Raw genomic sequence first — 18748 nt, 5'->3', positions numbered from 1 at the left:
GAGGTAGAATAAATACACAGAAATATGACAATAGCACTGCTGATGTAATTAGTATACAGAATGAATGTTATCATATTTTTGGAAATAATTTCCTTTTTCTTTTCTTTTTTCCCAAGTAATTATAATCAAAGCTGTACATTAACAATCAACACAACCCACTGTGTGTGTGTGTGTGTGTGTGTGTGTGTGTGTTACAGTAAAATACAGACTGATGAAGTGAAGTACTCTTACTGTTGATTATTTTCCCCTAACAGCACGTCCCTGAGTGTTTTATTCCTCTTACACCACAGCAATTTTCCAACGATTACAGTTTTAGATTTATTTAAGAAGGAACGTCTGTGAAATGAGTTAGTTCCTGTTGTCACTTACGTTATAGCAGCTATAAACAGTCACCGGCCTCTCTTTATTCTCTCTCTTGAAGTTAATAAGACAAAAAAACGCAGCTTGTCACGTTACAGAGAAACCGTATTGAAGCGTAAACTCCTCTATCCTGAAGGCTTCACGTTTTAACTCAGAGTGATGTGTATGCTTTAAGGTTTAAGGTTTAAGGTTTCTGTACTCACGGTTCTGTACTCACGGTTCTGTACTCACTCGGTTCTGTACTCACGGTTCTGTACTCACGGTTCTGTACTCACACGGTTCTGTACTCACACGGTTCTGTACTCACGGTTCTGTACTCACACGGTTCTGTACTCACGGTTCTGTACTCACTCGGTTCTGTACTCACGGTTCTGTACTCACACGGTTCTGTACTCACGGTTCTGTACTCACTCGGTTCTGTACTCACACGGTTCTGTACTCACGGTTCTGTACTCACGTTTCTGTACTCACTTGGTTCTGTACTCACGGTTCTGTACTCACTCGGTTCTGTACTCACTCGGTTCTGTACTCACGGTTCTGTACTCACGGTTCTGTACTCACGTTTCTGTACTCACTTGGTTCTGTACTCACGGTTCTGTACTCACTCGGTTCTGTACTCACTCGGTTCTGTACTCACGGTTCTGTACTCACACGGTTCTGTACTCACGGTTCTGTACTCACGGTTCTGTACTCACTCGGTTCTGTACTCACGGTTCTGTACTCACACGGTTCTGTACTCACGGTTCTGTACTCACACGGTTCTGTACTCACGGTTCTGTACTCACACGGTTCTGTACTCACTCGGTTCTGTACTCACGGTTCTGTACTCACGGTTCTGTACTCACGGTTCTGTACTCACTCGGTTCTGTACTCACTCGGTTCTGTTGAAGGCTTAAATGTTTTTCAGTTGTGTCACTCAGGAGCTGTACAAACATGTGTTTATATACAGAAATCTATCCTTGACTTTACTCTTTCACTATTAAGTCTTTCTGAAGCTGCTACTTCCTTTCTCCAGCTCTAAACACGTCAGACTGCTATAAATAGAAACAGATTAAACAGACTAAACGTGTAGACTATAATGGAATGCGTGACCTTTTGTTTCATTATCCGACGCACTCATTAACACAGGTCTATTCTGTTAGGTCTCAGTGCATTATTGTTTGCTGGTGTCCGGCTCTGATTCATCTCCTCTCCCTCCCTCTTTCCTCTCACCCTGGTTTTGTTCTCAGTCATCTATCTCCATGGATTTTTGGCTGAGTAGCACTGACTGGTGCAGAGCTAGCGTCAAAGAAACAACAAAAGAACAGCCTTCTTCATTCATCCTCTACACTTTCAGCCTGGATAAAGCATACACATGGACAAAATGAAGATTTTTGGAAACTTTAAAATCAGTGATTTTTACTAATCTCATTATTGCTGTATGATTCATTCAGATGACAGGACACAAGGCCGTGTTTGGCACGTTTAGCCCCTCATACAGTCGGAGTTCATGATCACGCTTACCATCACCACAACATCCAGGAAAAGCATCAACAGCTGATATGATATTGAGTCAGCCATTGTGTCTGCCCAGTCAGCTGCAGTCAGGTTTAATCTGATCGTTCTGTAGAAACCAATCTGCTGGAACTGCCCTTGTCTGATCTCCAGTTAACCGTCAAGCTGAAATGGAAGCTCTGCCTCGCCGTGTTCAGACCTGCTCCAGTACTTCCTCTACATCATCTGTCTGAAACCAGATTTCTGTGTGGTTAAAGCCGATTTCAAATCATTTCAAAAGGTCATGGTGAGGTGGGCTTGTGGAAATGTCCCTCATAGGCTTCCGTACCACATACGACCAGCTGTAACGACCAAACGCGAACAAGCAGTCCGTGCGTCTGTCATTAGCACCATATCTCAAGAGCGAGGGCTTTTATAAAGAATGGAATGATCAGTGTAACCTGCAGGTTAGATTTTAGAACCAACCCAAACAGGATCAAGGTCACAGCAAGGTCAAATGTGTGAAACAGTTTTTCTTCATCGCTTCCTTCCTGTCTGTCAAAAAGAGATGTTACCTACACGCTCATGTTACTTATATACATGTACGCTTTATACTGTACTGTACACGTGCTGTACATACATTCATACTTCAATACCATACAGCATGCTCACTTTCTAGTCTTATTTATTGTCTAATGTTATATGTTTGTTTTTCTAACACCAGTCAGAAGCAGTGCTCCCGTTTTCGTTGTATACAGAGATATACAATGACAATAAAGGCTTTCATTTCATTGCCTTTCATGTTCAGGAAGTTAAGGCAATTTTCTGGAAATCTAAGATTTTTGCCATCGGTCCATCTGAAATTCACCTTAGAAGTCATTTTTCTTTAATAGCTTCCTTCCTGCCTGAAGTGTATTTTAAGGGTATTTCTTAAAGGAGCAACACACATTAGTAACAAGAAGCACTAGACGTGTTGGTGGTGGAGGCGTCCACGTCCACGTCCACGTCCACGCCGTTGGGATCGAGTCCGACTTGTTTATATTAATGTTAAGCGTGTTTAATGGAACCCTGGTGTGATCTTCCCCTTGGTGCAGCTGAACTCTCGTGAGAAAGTGATTTGACTCGGAATCGAATCAGCTGCAGGAAGTGAATCAAACGTGCCGTGTTTTTTTGGGTTGTAGCTTTTTTTTTGTTTTTTTTATGCTAAACTGAACCATGAGGCACAAAGTACAGACCTTAAACTATTAAACTAGCTGTTAAACTGGTTATTTATATAATGATCTAATCATTTATTCAGAGACTTCTCCATGCTCGTGTGATTTTTGTGAATGGTTTTACAGGTGGTGGCCACAGACAGTTGCTCTCTCCTTATCCTTCCTGATTGATGTGTTTCTAGTTTTGTGTTTTGTTAGGATCTTGTCACTACTTGTAGCGTGAGGCAGTATCTGCAACCAAATCAGGTTGCACAGGTAGTCCAGCTCCTCCAGGATGGCACATCCACACGTGTCGTCACAAGGAGGTTTGGTGTGTCTCCCAGCACAGTTTCAAGAGCATGGAGGAGATACCGGGAGAAGGGCCGTTACATGAGGTGAGCTGGACAGGGCCGTAGAAGGGCAACAAGCCAGCAGCAGGACCGGGATCTGCTCCTTTGTGCGAGGAGAAACAGGAGGAGCACTGCCAGAGCCCTACAAAATGACCTCCAGCAGGCTACTGGTGTACATGTTTCTGACCAAACTGTCAGAAACAGACTCCATGAGGGTGGCATGAGGGCCATTGTCTCCCCGTTCTCTTCACGGATGAGAGCACTGAGCATATGTGACAGACGTGAAAGAGTCTGGAGATGCCGTGGGGAACGTTATGCTGCCTGCAACATCATCCAGCGTGACCAGTTTGGCGGTGGGTCAGTGATGGTCTGGGGAGGAATATCCTTGGACAGTCGCGCAGACCTCCACGTGCTAGCTAATGGTACCCTTACTGCTGTTAGGTACCAGGATGAAATCCTCAGAGCCAGTGTCAGACCTCACGCTGGTGCAGTGGGCCCTGGGTTCCTCCTGGTGCATGACAATGCCCGGCCTCATGTGGTCAGAGTGTGTAGGCAGTTTCTGGATGATGAAGGCATTGATGCCACTGACTGGCCCTCACGTTCCCCAGACCTGAATCCACTGAGAACCTCTGGGACGTTATGTATCGGAGCATTAGATGCCACCAAGTAGCACCACAGACTGTCCAGGAGCTCACTGATGCCCTGATCCAGGTCTGGGAGGAGATCCCCATCCACCACCTCATCAGGAGCATGTCAGACGTTGTCAGGAGTGCGTACAGGCACGTGGGAACATACACACTACTGACTTACATTATGAGTTGCTGTGATGAAATCAAGCAAGCTGGATCTGCCTGTAATTTAAATTTTTTTACTTTGATTTTGGGTGTGATTTTGAGTCCAGCCCTCAGTGTGCTGCCGGTTGATGACTTTAGCTTCCACTGACCGTTGTGGCATCATTTTGTTCTCAACAAATAACACAATGTATATAAGTAAAGATTTTCAAATTGAATATTTCATTCATCGAAATTCATCATTTTAAGTGTTCCCTTAATTTTTTTGAGCAGTGAATATAGCTAACCTACTTAGCTTACTATTTAGAGGAGCTGACAAAGCCCCAAGCCCCGGGAGCCTGTACAGCGAATGCTTCCTTCAGAAAGATCTGGACCTCTTCACTACTCCTTTTCTCTCACTCGTGTCATTTCAAAGGACAGTAACCTACACATGCTCGTCATGGACTAATTTTCATGTTCATTTGCACACCAAATTAGGTTATATGGAGCAGGAAGAGTTTCAGAAGAATTTAGGGGAAGCGAGTCGGATATTAGTTTCACAGAGACGCCTTCAACACGTCAGCTCTGAGCTGGAATTAGGTTCCGTCTCACTCGCACATCCATTTAGATAAAACTCCTTCCGCAGAAGTTAAATGTAAATGTCATTGCAGGTTCCTCTTATAGTATGGAAATAAAGACCTCCAGCACACACACACACACACACACACACACACATTCTCATCTCAGACTCACATGACATCCAGATAACGTGGAGAGAATCTATGTCTCAGGAAAATGCAAACATCAGTCCATGGCCAAAGTACCAAACGTATGTGTGTGTGTGTGTGTGTGTGTGTGTGTTGCTTAACATGAACTTCATTCTCTGGGTCCAAACTCAAGGCCAACTACAAGGCTACGTTTTATAGGTCATGAACCAGACAGAAGAGCAGAACCTCTTCCTTACACTTCCTGCACGTGCTGGTGAAGTTCAGAGACACGTCCAGAACGCTGAGCTGTTCATTAACTTACATAAGCGTGGACTCGAGCTTCAAAATCTCACAACAAGAGCGGATTTCCAAGTAAAGCCTTTCATCACACATTTCTATGAAGTGTAATGAGTTTTTCTTCTTAAACACAAGTGTTCAGGACACACCAGTGTTCGAGAATAAACCGCATCTGTGGCTTTTTTTTGGGGTTTTCTTCTTTATCGTGTTGCTTTCAGGCTGATTACTGAGGAAATGATTCTGTACTGATTCCAAATAAACGGGTCCAGCTTTTTTTTTTTTTACTTAGAAAGTGGCGTCTCATTACGTCTGAGCTGCGTCTAACCGAACGAGAAGAGATGAAGGGTCAGTGACACGGTAAAGACATGCGTATCATGATATCCAACACAAATCCGCCTACAGAATATCAGTGCCACATTTTAAAAAAGATGGTAAAAATAAATTCGAACTGATGACGTGTCTACAAAAATAATTTCGAAAAAAAGGTGATTTAACGACCAGTCATCTGTTTCGTATGAGGAATAACGCAGTGGGTCATTACGGGACGGGCGATATGACAAAAATATCATACCACGATACTTGGAAATTTGTAAGATATATGATACAGATTGCGATGTGAAACTTTGTTAACAAACTGCCGGCTGAAAAAATTTAAAAAAATTAACTAATTGATATTTTTGTTTAATGTCTTGAAAATTTACACAAATTTCCCACAACTACAGCCATAAATCTAATTATCACATACTATTCATACTACTCTGAAATGTCAATATAATATAATGTAATATAATACAAGTGGAGTGAACATTACTGGATATCGTGGCAGTGTAACGTCGTTTAGAGACGATAATATCGTTATATAGCACAAGCCTACTGAGAAATGTAATATGATGTAACATAAAAGCATGACACAATGTGAAAATGAAAAAATAAATAAATAAAAAACACTACTAATGAGGATGAGTCATGTGAATAAGAATCGTTTAACTCGGCTCACCAGTAAGAGTCGACTCTTTCTTTTAGCTCCCACTCGATCGTATTCTGACCTGTGACTGTTCTTCTTGCTTCTACCTTCTCACGTCACTTCTCCACAGAGGTTATAAAATATGGAGTGCTTCATTCATAAAATCCTCTGTGCTTCATTCAGAAAGCTGAGAGTCAAACACATGACTCACCGCTCACACTAACAGCTCAGATGCTAAAAAGAGTTTTCCATGGAAGTGTTTTGATCTGCAGAGTAAGGATAGTGCCAATATTTAACCAAAACAAAATAAATGGCTCATGTTGGAGAGAGAGAGAGAGAGAGAGAGAGAGAGAACCCTGGAGGTGCCCTGATCCTCCTCCTGTTCTCACTATGACTGTGTGGCCATTTCCAACTCTATCAGCATTATCCACTTTGCTGACAACACTGTTGTGGTGGACCTGATCTCTGATAAGCCTGGAGAACTGGTGCCAGGAGAACAACCTCCTCCTGAAATTGATAGTAGACTTCAGCATGAAGCAGGAGAGGATCTTCTACCCACTTGAGATCAACGGGACCTCAGTGGAGAGAGTGGACAGCTTCTGATACGTTGGTGTTCACATCACGCAGGTCCTGTCATGGTCCTGTCACAGTAACACCCTGGTGAAGAAGGCCCATCAGCGTCTTTACCACCTTAGACCTTAAACTGCCCTCTAAGGTGCTGAGGAACTTTTATACCTGCACCGTGGAGAGCATCACAGCCTGGTTTGGGAACAGCACCAAGCAGGACAGACGGCTCTCCAGAGGGTGGTGCGATCATCTGAGCGCATCACCCACACCGAGCTCCCTGACCTGCAGCGCTGGACCAAGGCCAGGAAGACAGTGAAAGACCTCAGAAATCCAAACAACAGTCTCTTCTCTCTGAAGTACAACACAGAGACACCGAGGAGGATCTTCTTCCCACAGGCCAGTCAGGCTTGGACTTGCTCTCACAAAACCCACACCACCTACATTCCTGATAATTTACTCGTATCACCCAGGTTTATAGATATTTATTAGAACTGTTGCCAATTTCATTTTAATACGTCTACCTCAGCCTGATGTTGCACATTATATTGCACAAACAACTGCACACATCTGCACTTTATTCCAAATATAGTCATACCAAATATAGTCATACCAAATATAGTCATATCGCTGCTGCCAGCCATCTTTTATATCCTTTATATTACAGTTTTATATCTTATCTTTTCTAACTGTATACAGTAAATTCTGGGTTTGTGTGAATTCTGTTTTACGTCTCGGATGGTCCACACACTGTACCGTGTGCGGTTGTGGGTGATCGATAAAATTTGAGCTGAAGGAGCCCACGCTTACCGTGTGGTTTTCAGCGCACTACAAGGACCTGCGACGTGATAAGGATCAGAGCTGCACGGGGGTGAGTGTGGATCTCAACTGAAATGCAGTGATCTAAAAATATATTTAGTCCATGCTCAGCTGTTCTCCTCGCCCTGTGTGCTGCACAAAACCTCAGTCTGCTCTCTCAGATATCACTCCGACTAAGCAGCTTTATTCAACACATTCAGTACAAAAGGGAAATGTTATATTTAACATAAATCAATTCTGTACCGCAGCGTTCTCTTATTAACACTGAACGGTTCGATTTTTCATTTTTTAAATTCTCACCTCATGAACCAGACGACGCTCTTCTCAATTTCTGTCTCGCTTCTGCACAAACATTCTGCTTCCTCTCATTTTTATTTTCATACATCAACCACACACACACACACACACACACACACACACACACATACACACAGGAAGTGCATGAGCTGTGAAACAGGGTGAGGGTTAAAGACATCATAATCTCACTGCGTTTATTTATTTAAATGTTGTTTACTGTGTTTCTGTTCATTTCTGCAATTTGCTTTATTTATTTATTTATTTGTTTGTTTGTTCTCTACTCTCATTACTATTAGTGATCAGTTAATTGTAGGGTTACAATTATATATTTTATATATAACAACACTACAATTATCTCATCACTAATAGAAATGAGAGTAGAGAACATACAAACAAACAAACAAACAAAGCAAATTGCAGAAATGAGAAGAAATACAGTAAACAACATTCAAATAAATAAATAAAGAAACAGCGAGAAGGAAATTTTCTTCGAAAGTTCAATGCATCAGGTTTTCTCGGCTTCCTGTCTGTCTGTCTGTGTGTGTGTCTGTGTGTGTGTGTGTGTGTGTGTGTGTCACACATGTTTCGGGTCACTTGATGGAAACTCATCATCTTCTTTACCAGTAGTTTTGGTTTTAATGAACTGAAAAGGAGATGTATGATTATAAAACTTATATAACAATATACATATATAAATATAAATATATATATATATGACTGAGTTTAAACAGAATTAAGTCACATGTCATGATGTCACCATGAACAAGGGGCGTGGCTTATTTGATTTTACATAAACTGTAAAAATCTGTTGGTGCGCATTTATCAACGACATTTACGACATTTCTCACTCAGTAAAGTTGTGTGTGAATGTTTTCAGGGCCAAACTGAACTGAAAGATTTCTGCACCATTTACAAAAGTTTCTCTGATTTTCTTCGTACTCGCATGCGCATGTTGATAAACAGCAATCAGTCGAAATAACGACAGTGTGTTTACATTTAGCCACACCCACAAAACTCCATAAAAGGTAAAAAAGCTCACAGAGAGCTGAAAACGACAAAACGGCCAACAAACGGTGACAGAGAGCCTCCTGAACACGGCATGCGCTAAATCTTCCAGTAATGCAGCTCAGCCACTGCAGCGCATCTTCCTCTTCCTTTACAGGGTGCCATTACTTTTTTCCTAACCGAACTGCTTGTCTTATTTGTCTTAATTTATCGTAAGGATTTATTTAATGTGGATGAGAATTTTCCTTCAGGTCATTAATACGAAGCGACTGAGTTTCATAAAATAATTGGTTTATAAAATCACAGGAACTTGACTGTTATACGATTTGAAGACGATCAGTCGAGGTTCACGTTAGTGAGTCTCCTGCGTGTTTGTATCTCATTATCGAGCCTCATCACGTTTTCTGAACATTGTAGGAACGTTATTTTTGTAACATTGCCGGTGAATCTTTTTAGAAATGTTCTGAATGTTCTAGTGAAGTTGTCTGTGAGCTGAGAAGAACTCTGGCCTGCTTTCTAAACCCTGTGAAATGCTCATGTGCAGAGCACGGGCCTGATTTCTTCATCAGCTGCTCGTACTGTGTTTAAACTGTCGTTTCACCTAGATAGCTACAGTGTTTATTAGAACCGTGTGTGTGTGTGTGTGTGTGTGTGTGTGTGGTCAGCTTCTTTACCAATAGTTTCGCTTTTCAACTTTTTCTCTCATTTCAGTCATGAATGAGTTTAAACAGAAATAAATGAACTGACATTAGACGTAATTCACGTGTCGTGACATCACAAAGAACTAGGGGGCGTGGCTTATCTGATTGACGTTCTGTCAAAATCTGTTTTCGCGCTCATCTCTCTGATACAAACACTTTTAATTTTAAAACTAGAAAAGTGACTGACGTGTTCATCTTCGAACGTAATCACGTATTAACGTAAAACGGCTGAACGTCCCGCCGTGAGGTTTGTTTTTATTCGTTTTTTTTTTTTTTCTGTTTCCTTTCTGATGGTAGCTACGTGGTGTGTGTTGCACACGGAAGAATCCTGACGTACTTTCTGTACTGAGAGCTGCGTAAATAGCGACGCTTTAAACGGCAGCACGGCAGACACGCCCGTGATGACATCACAGAGTCCAGCGAATATATATATATATATATATAAGAAAAATCACTATGACGCCACGGCAATGATGTCATTATGCGCATATTAATTCTGCACCAATATATTATTATTATTATTATTAATTAGATTAATTAGCAAGACAGCAACTCTGTCCTGTATAGAATTTTGTTTTGATCGTGATATTAACTTTATAACTGTTTTTTTTTCAATAATTCATGAAATCAGCACACGGCGAAACGACAATCCTTTTCTTTCTACAGTGTTAATGCAGATACGTCAGGATTGGACTCGCTGTAATTACAAATCCCTGAACAATCCGGTGTGTATTCTGTGTTTCCTCAAGTTGGAGTAAAATGAGTATCATTACGCATAAACACTTCGCTGTGCCGCTTCAGGCTGCACGATCACCTCCATCACCTCCATCACGATGTTAAATAAAGCGCGCAGCGTATAGAAAGCGTGTTTTTGTGATTTTCAGGGAAGTTTACGCTTCACTCAGATCAAACACATTTCTACATTTACTTCATTTCGCTGATACTTTTAGCCAAAGAGACGGGATACAGCTGAGCAGCTGAGGGTTTCAGCTCCAGAGCTCGACAGAAGCAGCGTGATGGTGTTGGTGTTGTTGGGATTTGAACTCATAACCTTCCACTCAGCAGCCCAGCGCCGTCACCACTGAGCTCCCGCTTCCCCTGGTCACCTTTATCTGCGTTCTGAAAACACAAAGGCGCCGCTGAAGTGACCTCCGTCTATAATCATCTCTTGCTCCATAAGGAGCTTATTTTAAATCCGTGTCTGAAAGAAGACTCCAGCAGCGTCTCGGCTCCCTGTGGACCTCACCCTCGTGTCCTTGCGTCAGCTGTTTCGCTCTCGGCTTTCGGGCGCTGGGTCACACCCCAGCAGCGAGCAGCTGAGGACATCAGCACATTCTTTCTGCCCTCCACTGAACAAAACCCACCAGCGACTGGACAACCCCTCTGACCCCTCACACACACTTTTAGCCGCCTGTCGGTTCCTCACACACACACACACACACACACACACACACATGGGAATGATCAGAACATCGATGTAGTAACTGAATATTCATGTGAAGACGCGCAATCAACACAAACTCTTTCGACATCCACAAAAACCTCACAGAACGACTGGATCGTAGATTTTCACTCAAATATTTATTAAAAACATGTTCCTGGAGCTTTTAATAGTCATTTCATATTCATCCTTGTTGATTTTTAGATATTTATTTAAAAGGTTTGTTTATGTAAATAATAAACACGGTGTGTTTGTGTGTTACAGTAAAATACTGCGTGACAGGGTGGGGTGATAAAGCGTTAGAGTTACTTTCCCGTAGTGTTTTATTCCTCTTACACCACAGCAATTTGCCAATGGTAACATTTAAAAATAAAAATTATTAAAAGAACAACACGTCTAATTTAATGTTCGGGGAAGGAGTTATTCCTGTTCTCGCTTACGTCATAGCAGCTATAAACAGTCGTTCCCTCACCAGCAGCTTGTTACATCACGTTACCGAGAAACCACAAAGAAGCGTAAACTCCTCTGTCCTGAAGACGTCGGAAAAACACCTTAAAGTGACAGCTTTACCTCTGACTGTTACAAAGCGCTGACACTGCGCTGAGACTCCTTCCAATGTTAAATGTTACATAAACATCTCCTTACTTTAAGAAAGCTTCACCACATCGTCGTTTTTTTCCCCACACGTCCCTGTGAATGAGCTGTTACTATAGAAACGATAACGTAGTAGTTACAACGAGCGCATTAATTATAAATAAAGTCGTGATTTGCAGCTGCACTACTGTCAGAGAATTAATCAACACCTCCTGGCCAATCAGAGCGCAGCGTTCAGGAGCTCGGTGGTGTAAGGAGTGATAGTGTAGCAGCTGGAACTGAGAGTGAACAGAAAGTCGTTTATCGTCCTCTCTAATTAAATACGTGAGAATGTTTCAGTAATAGAGATCTCACGCTTTTCCTCCAGCTGTGTTAAATCTTAAACATTCTTATATGAAAAGGGTTTTTTGTTCTTTTCCAGACTGTCTGTGTTCACGTCTCTCTGAAGTGGTGTGGAGGAATTCCCCACGTTTCCTGCTTAGTAACATTAAAAACACGCAAAACATCTACAAGCAGAAATGTTCACAGAAGCACCGGATTTATACCCCGCTGTTAAACTCACACGGTTCAAACACGACCATAAACATCCATTTCTCTTCACTTTTATACACAGTACTGTGCAAAAGTCTTGGCACCCTATTGTTTTGTTTTATTTTAGTACAAACTTTGTTATAGATGTTTATTTTCTGGCTTCTACATTATTGATTCAGTACAAAAACATTTTAGATTCCAAACATTAGTTTTCCAGAAACAAAATGAAATGTTACAGAAAAATGTTTGTACGTCAGTAAAGAAAGCAGCAGATTCCATAAGAGACACTTTTCAGATAAAAACATAATGAAGGCTGCTGGGTTTCGCTGCAGAAATAAGAAGCGAGTCGACAGTCAAAGTCTCCAGAAGAACTGTGGCTGCTTCTGCAAGATGCTCAGTAACACTTCCAGCTCATTTCCTTATAAAACTGCACACACTGCACCTCAGATACTGCTTTATTTTTTTAAAGTGAAGGATCGTCACATTAAATACTGACTTTGTTTCATTTATTACTGTTTACTGTCTTTATAGGATTTTTTTTAATGTAGAAACATTTAATTTCATTATTTATGAAGGCGTCTTTACAGCATTTCTTTACATGTGAATAAGACTTTTGCACAGAACTATATATATAAATATATATATATACACAAACTAAATAAATTACACAGTCTGTAGTTTATAGCCTGTTTACACCACAGTGCTGGATCCTGATTGGTCAGAGGGTGTTGATTAATTCTCTAGAACAGCAGCTCTGACAGTAGTGCAGCTGCAAATCACAGCTTTATTTACAATTAATGCGCTCATTATAACTAATACGCTATTGTTTCCATAGTAACAGCTCATTCACTGGGATGTGTACTACAGTCGACGCTCCACAGATGATAAACGAATTTTAAAAAAACGTGTAATTGTTGATCTGTTAGGAGATGTTTATTTAACATTTATGGAAGGAGTCTCCAGTGTCAGTGCTTTGACAGTGCTTTATGTCAACTAAGTTTTGCGACATCTTCAGGACAGAGGACGAATGTTTATAGCTGCTATAACGTAAGCAAGAACAGGAGCTAACTTTACATGTAGCTATAAATGGACAAAAAAATTTTAGTTTTTTAATAAATAAAAAGTTCCTGTGGAACGAAACATGGCTAATGATTTTTTTTTAATTTGTTTTAGATACAGAATGAAACAGCTAGCCTAATGTTAACTAACCTTTTGGCAAACTTTAATTAATTTACGTCAAGCCAGGTTTGTGATTGGCTGATTCAGTTTAGCTTAAGCTCCGCCCACGATGACCAGAGAAAACTGACCAATCAGTGAAGCTGTACCCTGAAAAGGAATTAAAACACGGCTGGTTTTCAGTTTTTCTAAAAAATATTTTAATGCACCATTAATAAAGGATCCAACGCATTAATACAAGAGAAATATTGCAAATAATATTAAAATACATCAAATTAAAAAAAAAAAATAAAACAAATAAGATAAGTGAATGATCGGTATGTACAATTTTTTTCCGGCGATGGGGGAAAAGTAGGAAAAAGAAGAACATATTTACAGAGCGGAACCAGTGCGTTTCTACGAGAAACAAACACCTCTACAATATTTACACACTTTTATTTTTGACCTTTTTTTTTGTTTTTTTGTTTTTTGCTTTTATGTGCGAGTCTGTAATGATATTATTTATATATATACACACACACACACACACACATTACATGGTGTCCTTTTGAAAGAAGTCGCTGAGCGCCGTGTCGTGAAGAAAAATGGAAAAAAAGTGGGAGGAGTTAAACCTGCAGGACTGAAAAAAAAAAAAAAGTTCGGAAATATTGATATGATAAAATAAATCACGTGAGAATGAAAACAACGATCCAGAAACTCTCTATTATTATTATTATTATTAAATTCTGTCGCATTCTCTTTTCTCTTTTTTTTAACGACAATGCCAGGTACTTTTCTGTAGTTTTCGTTAGCTAGCAGTTTACTCCACTGTCTAAAAATACTTACGTCACGTCATAGTCACGCGGCAGACTGAAAAATTAATTTTAACGATAAAAAAAATTTGTTTACGTAACAATCCCGTATAAAGCACGGATGTTTCCTTTGGTTTGATGATAATTATTGATTATTAGCTAGCTAGAGTTACAACAAGGGGAGTTTATTAGCTAAAAAACAAACAGCTAACTACAGAAAATAAAGTCCAATATGATTTGCTAGCTAACATTAGCTACGATAACACTAACACCGAGCTGTGTGGTTAGCTACGGGGAAAATATATATATACACAAATATAATGCGCTACGATTGATGAATTTGTAATTTGTAAAGTTAAACGTTAACTACAGGGCGTAGATGCAACGTCATGATGTAGCTACAGGAACGTTCCTTTTATGGCTTAGTTTATTGTCTGAAATTATTTTAAAATGGCCAAAATTGGGAGAAAAATAAGTCTAGAAGCTAATAATAATAATAATAATAATAATAATAATAGCGGAGCATCTTTCTGGACTCGTTCACCTTTAAGCTGAAAGAATCGCCGAGACAGGAAGTGAAAAATAAGCGCCACGTTGTTCTGAACCTCTTGTGGGTGCCATTATTTTTGCACAGGTGACAAGGAAGGAGGATTTTTTATTTTTTTTTTTTAATGACAATACTTCAAAAACAGATCCGTGCTTTTAAAAAAAAAAAAAAAAAAAGTTTAAATATGATCGGAATCCACCAATCAGAGCTCTGAGAGGGAGGGAGAAAAAAAAAAAAAAAAAAAACCTTAGGAAATGGCGTCGCTATGGAGACACACTGTGGGCGTGTCATGTCCGTTAGCTATAATAAAACAACGGAAATGTATCCAAGCTGTGGTATTTACTCCCGAGACATGTTTACCCATAATGCTGTGCGGCTGTCCTGCAGTGGGGAAAGGGGGAGGGGAGAGGGCGGGGCTTTAGTTGAGCGTTCCTCGGCAGTTCTCCGTTCCGCACAAACAGGGGATTTTGTTCTCCTCGATGGGAAACTTGTAGTCGTACGTGATTTCCTCGTTCACGGCGATGGGCTGCTTGGAGTAAATGACGATCTTCTTCTGGGACTCGATGGTGATCACCTTCGCGTAGCAGTTCGGCTGCAGAACATCACAAGCAACAATTCAAAGTTAGCGAACAATTTCATACGCATTTTTACAGACAGTAACGAGTGATCGTTTAGCGCTGACGCTGTAGTTCTAATAAACACACGATTTAAAATTTAACCCCAATGTTAGCTAGCTTGCTGGTAAAACTTTAGGTTTAGCTACTAATGTCACGGAACGCAGGTAGCTAGCAGCGTTAATTCTGCAGCTACTTTAATTTTGGTAATAATTGTCATTTAATTAGTGCTAGCTTTCAATGATAATGATTTAAGAAAAAAAAACCTACGTAAATTTTAGTAAGGAGAGGAAAAAAAAAAAAAAAAAAAAAAAAAAAAAAAAGACATTTTATACAAGTTTCCAAAGAAAATAAATGCTGTAATTTTTTAAAAATTCTTGCTAATAACATGAAAAAATAACATGCTAATAATATTAACAACAGGATCCGTTTTTTTTAAATAACAAATTTGAATTTAATTAACAAATTTGTTTGAATTATCGCATGAAGAGAGAATTTCGTTTACAGATTTAATAAGTCGTACGTGACCTTTCGCTTTGCGAATCGGAGAACGAAGCCGAGCAGGTGCGACGTAAATAAAAATAAGTGATTTGAATTTTTACGCTGATCAGTGCATTATTTAAGTCATTCATTATTTAACTAGTTAGCGTTAGAGGTTTTTTATATATATATATAGTATTGCTGCTTACGATGCGAATCGAATGCAGCATATACAGTCAGGTCCGTAAGTATTCGGACAGTGACAATTTCGGTCGTTTTGTCGCTGTTCTCCACCACAATGGATTTGAAATGAAGCAATCAGGATGTGACTGAAGTGGAGACTTTCAGCTTTAATTCAAGGGGTTTAACAAAAATATTGAATTAACCGTTTAGGAATTACAGTTCAGGAATTTTGTATCCAATCCTTCCATTTTCACAGGCTCAAAAGTAATTGGACAAACTAATATAATCATAAAGATTAGGATTATTTTTAACACTTGGATGCAAATCCATCTTCAGTTGCTGCTTGTTTGTGGGTCTTTCTGCCTTCGGTTTTGTCTTCAGTAAGTGAAAAGCAGCTCAATTGGGTTGAGGTCATGTGACTGACTCGACCATTTAAGAACATTTAACTTCTTTACCTTAAGAAGCTCTTGGGTTTGTGATAGATGCAGGCAGGCTTCCGCAATTCTGCTGCATATATTTTGGACGTGTCCAAGACTTTACATGTTCTGGACCGATATCTTTGAGACCTTCTCTGGGCTATTTGGAGAGTTAGGTAGTAGAGCCATCCCCATTTATTGCATTGTTTGGTGTGTCTCAGGAAAACATTAGTTTTAGTAAAAGGAAAATTAAAACATTGGCCTTCTGTTCCCTTCTGGCTATGAGACTGATACTGATTAAATGGAAAGACCCTATTCCACTGACATTCAGCCCCTGGATAAGGGAAGTCATGTACCATCTTAAGCTGGAGAAAATTAGGGATACAGTTAGAGGGTCTACTGGGGCATTTTATAAAATCTGGCAACCTTTCTTAACGTTTGTTGAAGAAATGAAAGCAGGCAATATGGTATTGTAAAAGAAAGGGGGTGGGGAATATTATTTATATTTACTTCATATTGTTTATTTATTATTATTATTATTATTTTCTTTGTTTCCGGACATCTGATCATGTATAGTATCCTTATGCTATGTCTGGTGTCTGGGGGATGAAAAAAAAAAAAGAAGCTCCTGGGTTGCTTTTGTGGTACGATTTGGATTGTTATCCATCTGTACTGCTGAAGCTCCTCAATCAGTTTTGCAGCATTTGACTGAATCTGATCAGAAAGTAGCTCTAAACACCTCAGAATTCATCCTGCTACTTCCATCAGCAGCCACATCATCAATAAACCCCAGTGATCCAGTTCCACTGGCAGCCGTACATACATGCCCATGCCATAACACTGCCTCCACCATGTCTGACACATGATGTGTTATGCTTTGGATCATGAGCCCTTCCTTTCCTTCTCCATACTTTTCTCTTCCCATCATTCTGGTACAAGTTAATCTTGCATCAGAACTGGTCAGGCTTTTCAGGCAAGTCTAATCTGGCCTTTGTGTTCTTGAGTGTTACCAGCGGTTTGCATCTTGAGGTAAACCGTCTGTATTTACATTCATGAAGTCATCTCTTGATTGTAGACTTTGACAATGATAGGCCTTCCTCTTCCAGAGTGTTCCTGACTTGGCTAGATGTTGTGACGGAGTTTTTCCTCAATAAGAAAAGAATTCTGCGATCATCCACGTTAGTTGTTTTCTGTGGTCTTCCAGGGCTTTTGGTGTTGCTGAGCTCGCCAGTGCATTCCTTCTTTTTTTAAGAATGTACCAGATTGTTGATTTGGCTCTCCTAAAGTTTCTGCTATCTCTCTGATAGGTGTGTTTTGTTTTTTCAGCCTAATGATGGCCTCCTTCACTTGCATCAACACCTCTTTGGATGGCATAGTCAGAGTTTCCACGAACAGCTACCAAATGCAAATTCAACACTTGGAATCAACGCCAGATGTTTTATCTCCTAAATCTGTCATGAAATATTCCGGAAACAGGCCACATCTGGCCATGAAACTGCTTATCGGTCAATTGTTCAATTACTTTTAAGCCTGTGAAAATGAAAATGGAGCGGAAGAAAAAAAAAAGGATACAATTCCTGAACAGTTAATGCAACATTTTTTGTTAAACCCCTTGAGCAAACATCCCGATTGCTTCATTTCAAATCCACTGTGGTGGAGTCCAGGGGCAAAATTACCAAAATTGTGTCACTGTCCAAATACTTATGGACCTGACCTGACTGTATGAGTCCTTTGTGTCCTCTTCACGCTCAGCACAGATAGTCTCTTGTGACACGTCAGGTGACCTGAGCATTACTCATTTTAAACCTAAAAATAAACCGTTGTACTGATGAGCGTACTGAAGTTCATTGGGTTGAAGTGAAACCCTGTGTGTGTGTGTGTGTGTGTGTGTGTTTGGAGTTACACAACACAACGAGCTGTTAGATGCACTAACACTGCTAGTAGTGTTTTCATTAGAACATTGCCTAACACCGATCTGCTTCAGGAGAACTAGCGCATGTGTGTGTGTGTGTGTGTGTGTGTGTGCTCTCACAGTGCAGCAGTGGTTGATGAAGCGAGCCAGGTTTCCGCATTTGGTGGCGTCGATGATGGTGTCGTGATCGACACGGAACAGGTAGCTGCTCCCGATGCCTTCCTGAGCGTAGCGCTTCTCCCGATTATCAGCCACCATCTGAAACGATTCGCGATAAACAGGTTCAGTGCGAAATTCCGGCATTTTCCCAGCAGTCAGAAGGCACACGGAGCGTGACTAACGGGTCGCTTCATGACGGCGTTTAAAAAAAAATAAACAAAACGACACGAGTTCATACCAAACATGTTTTACACTTAGACTTCTGCATAAATAAATAAATAAATAAACAGATTCCTAATACCCGCAAAACTAAACACACAAACACTCACACTCATGTTTAAGTAAATAACTTATAAATATTTATAATTATGTAATAAATGTCAATAGAGCCACATACACTAGGA

The 18748-nt window shown here is 40.2% G+C and overlaps 2 protein-coding genes across 4 annotated transcripts in view; both read right to left on the bottom strand.

Moving 5' to 3' along the window:
• Window positions 1–7816, bottom strand: part of hsd3b7 (hydroxy-delta-5-steroid dehydrogenase, 3 beta- and steroid delta-isomerase) — a 38114-nt gene extending 30298 nt beyond the window's left edge. The window contains exon 1 of the mRNA XM_053239254.1: window positions 7798–7816. The gene's annotated coding sequence lies outside the window, so the exon portion shown is untranslated. The remainder of the gene's footprint in view (window positions 1–7797) is intronic.
• Window positions 7817–12731: 4915 nt separating this feature from the next.
• setd1a (SET domain containing 1A, histone lysine methyltransferase) overlaps window positions 12732–18748 on the bottom strand; it is a 28854-nt gene continuing 22837 nt past the window's right edge. For 2 of the 3 annotated variants that reach the window (XM_034309705.2, XM_034309703.2), the window contains exons 20-21: window positions 18306–18443; window positions 12733–15172 (exon numbers count right to left, since the gene is read on the bottom strand). In XM_034309705.2, the coding sequence (XP_034165596.2) occupies window positions 14999–15172; window positions 18306–18443 (312 nt within the window). In that variant the 3' untranslated portion in view covers window positions 12733–14998. Of the gene's footprint in view, window positions 15173–18305; window positions 18444–18748 lie in introns of all 3 variants that reach the window. The other variant, XM_034309704.2, reaches the window with a different exon arrangement.

The sequence above is a fragment of the Pangasianodon hypophthalmus genome, chromosome 13 (genome assembly GCF_027358585.1).
Source record: "Pangasianodon hypophthalmus isolate fPanHyp1 chromosome 13, fPanHyp1.pri, whole genome shotgun sequence".
In the NCBI taxonomy this organism is placed as follows: Eukaryota; Metazoa; Chordata; class Actinopteri; order Siluriformes; family Pangasiidae; genus Pangasianodon; species Pangasianodon hypophthalmus.
This window is presented reverse-complemented; position numbering and strand designations above follow the sequence as displayed.